Genomic DNA, 6,438 nt, shown 5'->3' with positions numbered 1-6,438 from the left:
TGTTGACAAATACTCGTATATGTTGTATAAGCACAACAAAATTCTAGGACTAGGACCAAGGCTTATATGATGGGTAGAAAACCATTTCCTACATCCAACAATGAGTATGGAAACATTTACTATACACACAAAGGCAAAGCATTCAAACAATTACCATCTTTAACATTTTCTCTTAACTAAAAAAAATAACCCCTTAAACCTGCTCTATGCAGAGAGAGCCATTTCTGACTATACTTTGGATCTTCAAAAACCCATCAATTAAAAACCGGGCACCCTTCAACTGTGATACCCGGTGCAGTGGGGCACTTGGCCAGAGGACAATGATCCAGGTCCGACCCCCACCACTTAAAATTTACGCCTTCGTTCTGCAGAGCAAAGAACAGAAGAACACCCATGAAAGCCGTGCCAGCGTCCAACGCTGCCGAGAGAACATAGTTGTACTTTTGCCACCATTGCTTCCGGTATTTGAACACAAAATAGTTGAAGATTGTGCCGGTGATAAGCCAGCTAGCAATGTTGGTGGGAGTCGCTGGTGGCATTCCAGCAAACCCATATGATATAACCGGAATGTTAATCAAGGGAATCCATTTCTTTTCTGGGAAAATTTTAGTGAGAATCCAAACAGGTACAGGCAAGAAAGCTCCGATGAGGAATAACCATACCAAGTTCCTGTACAACCCTCCGGGTCCAAACAGTCGCTTTGGTCCAATTAGTCCCCATATAACTGAGGAATCGAAGGTGACTCGGAACTTTGGGCATGTCCATGGGCTTTCAGGATGGAGTGCTTCGACATCACAAAGGTTCTGAATGCTCCCCAGCATCCACCATGACACGGCAAGGTTGACTGTACCAGCAACAAGTGTTGCCACCAGCTGGAAAATATAGAGAAAAAGAAAAAATATAAAAAAAAAACCCAAATATAAAAATAAAATGTCAGATTACGATGTTACCAGGGGTTTATTTAGTGTACTCATTCCATTTGTTTGGGAAAAAACGTTTTCTGTAGTTTTTAGAATTTGGTACGTTAGAATACGAAAATTAACGGAAAATGGACTTATTTTGACGGAAAACGTTTTTCACTTTTAAAACATGGAAAAGGTTTTCTGCACCAATCTCTTACCAATGCTACCATAATATCACCACCACCTCCGCCTCCACCAACCACCACCACACCGGCAACACCTCCACAACCACCATTCCACCACCTCCACCCCACTACCACTGCCAGCATTACTACCAACCCCCACTTTGCAACCATCACCGCCACCACCAATATTGCAACCACAACCATATTTGTTGAAAAATATTTTCTAAAAAATGTTTTTTGTAGACAACGTTTTTTGTAAGAAAATATTTACCACCAAAACAAACGGAACATAAAAGCAAAAATCAAATGGACTAGTTGCAGAAGTTTATCAGCAGTGCAGACCTGAGCCATGTACATGCTCCGTGGTGGGATTTTCATGTAGTGTCCGAGTTTAAGATCGGACAGGAAAGACAGAGCATGAAGGGTGCTGATTCGCCCATACATCTTGAAAATCAAGTTTGCAATGGGTTTCCCAGGCAGGACATACCCAAATATGAACTGTGCAATGATATCATATCCTGGTTGCTGCATAGTAGCACGGCATGTTAGCTAGAAGACTTCAGTATACAATTCATAAAGTAAAGAGACACAAGAAATGCGGGAGTGCAGTTTATTACCTGATTTGTTGTTGCTTGAATGACTCCAATGGGAAGGGTAACAATAAAAGCCAGGCCAAAGGCAAAGAGCATTCCCCACCATTGCAGCTGCACATCTTTTTTCCACACAAAGGACATTAACAGGGATAGGGCGATGCTTCCAATTAATAAGACGAGAAACCACCATTGAGGTACTTGTTTGTAGTGTTTCATTAGTTTTGCATGGACGTCCAATTTGGCATTCTTAACTGCTGACTTACTTTGTTCCCAGATATCACTAGACAATCAAAAACAAATTATAATCTTGTCAATTTGAGATTGGTCAAGAACCGTTTTACTTGAAAAATTCGATATTGAAGTTGTGAAAAATACAACATTAATTAGCCATTTTAGTTGGTTCTTTGCGAGTGATTGCAAATATCCAAAGTTTTCTCTACGGGGGGGCCCAAAAAAAAAAAAAAAAGACTACTTGCTCCTTAAAATTGAAAAATTCACAAAACCAAACATATTTTTGTGGGTAATCACAACCTTTAGAGTAGGTCCAACCAAATGAAGTGTTGTGCCTCTTCCATTGACAACCGTTAGGGTTGATCACTTTCTGAACAACCCATCTCTCCCTTGTGGGAATTAATTGTTAATAAACCATTTCAATGTGAAAATGTGATCACCTGTGTTTGTTTATCTCAAACCAACAAAAGAAGCATACCTGCCATGAAACAGGGCCACGTGAGTGAGTGTTGCTGAAAATCTTGCGAATCCCGATCCAATTGAAAGGGCAAATAGAGGGCTAAGATAGAGCTTCCCATAACTATTGTAAGCCGGAATGTTGAGATCGTATTGTGGAGTCAAGATCTTGGTGGTATCATATTTGTGGCCAGTAGAAGTGAACAAGTCACTAGAAAAGATGGGGAATTTCTGGGCATCAAAAGTGTTGAACTTCCAATAACACAGAGGGATAATAATGTAAATGAACATGACAAAGCCGATCCCGACATTGAGAATGGAAAACCAGGGTGTCACCAATGGGCTGCCATGATAAGCAGAAATCCCAGCCCAATCAAGGGTGAAGGCACCAATCCCAATTCCACGGTAACCGGAGCCGATCTGCTGAGCTGTGATACTACGAGGCCATGCCCAACATACCCATGAGAAGAATGTCAAAATGGGGAATAGATAGCCCGGAAATGTGTAATAGGCAAAGCTCGCAGTGAAGAAAACAAGAAAAAATTGCATTCGGGTTATGCCTTTTCTTTTCTGTTCCTTTTCATGGAGTGCTCTGTCACAACAAAGATATTACCGGGATCAAAATTCAGCTAACAAAAACAAATAACAAAGAAAGAAAAAAAGCAAAGATAACAAGATATATACTAGAATATATATCATAGGTTGTTTTTTTTGCATAGCATGTGCTCCTTTGGAATATATAGCAACATGAATATTGTCCATTAAAATCACTAACATAAGAAGAAAGCATTTCATTCCATTCTTTATTTACCTTCCTTTCATAAGTGTCATGCTGTTGTGTCTTGAAAGATACACACTGACTGTTCTCGATAAAGATTAATATCAACGCACCTTAACAAAATGTATATGTTTTCAAAAGCAACTAAACACAAAACATTTATGCAATTGTGTCGGACAATATTTGTTTTACTCTTCAAGTTTCGAAAAACAAGAAGCAACGGAAATGGTAGAGAAAGCAAAAAGTAAATTACAAAACTAAAAGAAACCAAATTCAGTTTCAAAAAACGGACGGAAAACATCAATCACTATCCATAGAAAATTCCATTTTCACATATAATTTTTATACATAATCCACAGTGAGAAACATGAAAGGTATTTACTCCGTCTGTCTCATTTTATGTGTTTAGTTGACTTTGCACAAACTTTAAAGATAGTATTTCTGAATCATAAATTAAAAAAATGATCTTTGTTTTATTTGAAGGGTGGGTTAAAAAGCAAGGTCGTCAAAATAAAGATCTTGTTATTCGAATTGGAAATCTAAATTGTATTTTAATATAAATTTAAATAAGGATAATAAGGAAGAGTCTAAAGCCACAAAAAATTGGACTTCCAAAAATAAAAAAGTTGGATACAAAACGGAAAGAAGGGAATACTTCATACACCTTTTTGCTTATTTTCAAAATAAACAAGAACAGTCAAAAGAACCTAAACAAGCAATCAAATACCTTTTGTTGGCTACACAAGCAATCAAATATGTAATTCATATGTCTTTATTTCACATATTTGAAAATTTTAAAATGGATTTCAGTGTGATTATAATCCTCGTGAATAACACAGAAAACATTAGACAATATATAATAAATATGCAAAAATGAAGACAGACAGACCTAAAAAGAGAAACTTGAGCAAGGTTTGAAGGCCACCACATTTCAACAGGATCAACCAGGTACCTCCTCAATATCCCAGCCCATCCATATCCCAATACCTGCATATATAAAAAATAAATCAAATTAATAATAACTCTACTGACATGACACAGAATCAACCGCAGAAAACATAGACCAAAATTATTTTGTGCTTGGTTTCGTAGTCAGTTTTGTGACATACCCACTATATATATATATATATACATATACCAAATCATACCCAATTGAAAATATGGCAACAGGGCAATAGCTAGCAATCTACTCCCCTTGAAGGGAAAAAAAGAAAAAAACTTCATTTGAAAACTCTCCATCAAGAAAAAGAAAAATATAATACCCAAAAAAAAAAAAAAAAATCAAGAATACAACATCTATGACCATAATCATTGCTGACATCTCTTCAACTTTAAATCTATACCATAAACGTCATTTTTTAGATAAATCTTGAAATAAAAGTTACAAAAAAAGAAAAAGAAAAAGAAAAGAAAGGCAAACAAACTAAAAGTACCAAACTTTAAGAAAAAGGATTATCATTTTCTTCATCACACACCTTTGTCAGGTGATTATTAAATTTTAAATTCAAAAAAAAATCCTTTTTTTTTTTTAATAAAATTTGAGAAACTATAATAGTATTAATTGTTTATTCATCAGTAATAAAAAAAGGGGGCAATCCATATCAATGAATGAAAATCAAAGAATTCAAAACACAACTCAGGTGGAAAAGAAAAAAGAAAAGGAAAACAAAAATACCTGTGTAGTCAAGACAATAATGAGGGCACACAAGAAATTCAAGCTCTGCTTATAGTAAGCCTTCATGACAGTAATGGCTCCAATCGGGTACGCATCACCCCCACCAGTAGAGACCGCACAATTAGCCATGACAGTGATGACCACATGCTCCTTCATATTGAACGGTCCAGGATTCAAGCTGAAGGTACGACCCATTAACCCGAACTTCCTCGTCGGAAGAGTCGCCGCCATGAATTTCCCAAAAGGCAAGACTGCGATTTGCATGAGAATGCCGGAGATAGACAAGGGTTGTGTCCTGTACATGAAGAAAGTGTTGAGGAATATCAGAATTACGCAAGAGCTCAGACCCAGAAACCATGCTCGAAAAGTCAGCACCGGGAGTGATGGGTCGTCTGTTTCCGGCACCACTAGCGCCACCTCCTCCACCGGACATCTCTCCTCCGCCGCAGGATCGCCGTTGGGCTTCTGGGACTCCATTTGCAGAGAGCTCTGCTCTGAGTCTGAAGAGAGAGAGAGAGAGAGTGTAGTAGATGTATACAACACAGAACCTGGTTGAATTGTGTGCGTGTACAATACTTATACGGGATGGAGGGTTGTGAAATTACCATATTGCCCTTTGTGATTGTTTTTTTTTTTATTGCAATTTTTTCCCTTTTTTTGTAGAGACAGTGATGATGACTGCTGTGGTCACGAGTTTGACTTAAATATTGACTTAAGATTTCAATAATGCCCAAGTAAAAAAAAACAACAATGATTCATCCCACTAAAAACATCACCACTAATAGCACTAATACATTAAAAAAGTAAAAAAAAAAAAAAAATACAACTCCAAAACCAAAACATCACATCATTAATGGCGGGACCCACTGCCACCTAATTAGTGGGAGCACTAATTAGTGCTCCCAAGCATTTTTCAAAAAAAAAATGTTTCAAAAAGTAAAATAAAAAAAAATGCAAATTACCTACCCCTCCATTAAGACCATCTCCAACGGTGAGCCAAACCCAGCATCAAATTCAAATTTTGATGAAAAACCTACTTTTTCAAGCTCCAACCGTTGCACCAAAGTCATATCAAAATGAGAATTCAGCAAACAAAACATCAAATTGAGACCAAGACACAGATTTTACCAAATCACTGTTACTGACCGTTGAAAGTGGTACACCGGTCAACCAACCGGTTGCCCGGCCGGCCGGTTCTTTGAAATAACTAGGTTCAAACCGGTCAAAAAATGTTCAAACAGGTAAAAAAAAAAAAAAAAAAAAAAATTTGCCCAAACCGGTCGACCGGTTGGTCGACCACTTCCCCAATTCTGCTTTGATGCTCACCGTTGGAGCGCCTCGTATCAAATTGAAAAAATCGTCATTTTTTTCATCAGATTTGATGAAAAAAGAAGTTAAGCGTTGGAGATGCTCTAAGGTTTAATAAAATTATATAGATTTTCCCTAAGTTTCAAAAATTAGGCTCTACCCAATGCAATCGTTAATGGATATCATAAATTAATTAAAATATTATTTTGATAAATAAAGATAAATTGCTTGCACTCTTTTGAAGTTTAGCTAAATTATAGATTTTTTTGAAATTTAGCTAAATTATAAATTTCTGTTGAAGTTTAGCTAA

The 6,438-nt window shown here is 37.0% G+C and overlaps 1 protein-coding gene across 1 annotated transcript; it reads right to left on the bottom strand.

Moving 5' to 3' along the window:
- Nucleotides 1–5,376, bottom strand: LOC114307716 (oligopeptide transporter 3). Its single transcript, XM_028253123.2, has 6 exons — nt 4,821–5,376; nt 4,035–4,132; nt 2,390–2,959; nt 1,705–1,960; nt 1,430–1,612; nt 1–872 (listed from the first exon to the last, which is right to left on the bottom strand). Exons 1-6 carry the CDS (start codon nt 5,295–5,297, stop codon nt 255–257), a joined length of 2,202 nt encoding a protein of 733 aa, XP_028108924.2. The 5' UTR covers nt 5,298–5,376; the 3' UTR covers nt 1–254.
- Between the last annotated feature and the right edge of the window lie 1,062 nt (nt 5,377–6,438).

The sequence above is a fragment of the Camellia sinensis genome, chromosome 9, assembly GCF_055761805.1.
Source record: "Camellia sinensis isolate YWXY chromosome 9, ASM5576180v1, whole genome shotgun sequence".
Taxonomy (NCBI): Eukaryota; Viridiplantae; Streptophyta; class Magnoliopsida; order Ericales; family Theaceae; genus Camellia; species Camellia sinensis.
Note: the sequence above shows the minus strand (reverse complement) of the source record. Positions and strands in the feature narration are given on the sequence as shown.

Excerpts from the sequence above, each read along its gene's own strand:
- LOC114307716 (XM_028253123.2), bottom strand. The coding sequence starts at position 5,297 with ATGGAGTCCCAGAAGCCCAACGGCGATCCTGCGGCGGAGGAGAGATGT. Across the intron at positions 1,613-1,704 it reads TTCAAGCAACAACAAATCAG|CAACCAGGATATGATATCAT; the intron begins GTAATAAACTGC and ends GCTACTATGCAG. Across the intron at positions 873-1,429 it reads GGAGCATGTACATGGCTCAG|CTGGTGGCAACACTTGTTGC; the intron begins GTCTGCACTGCT and ends TATATTTTCCAG.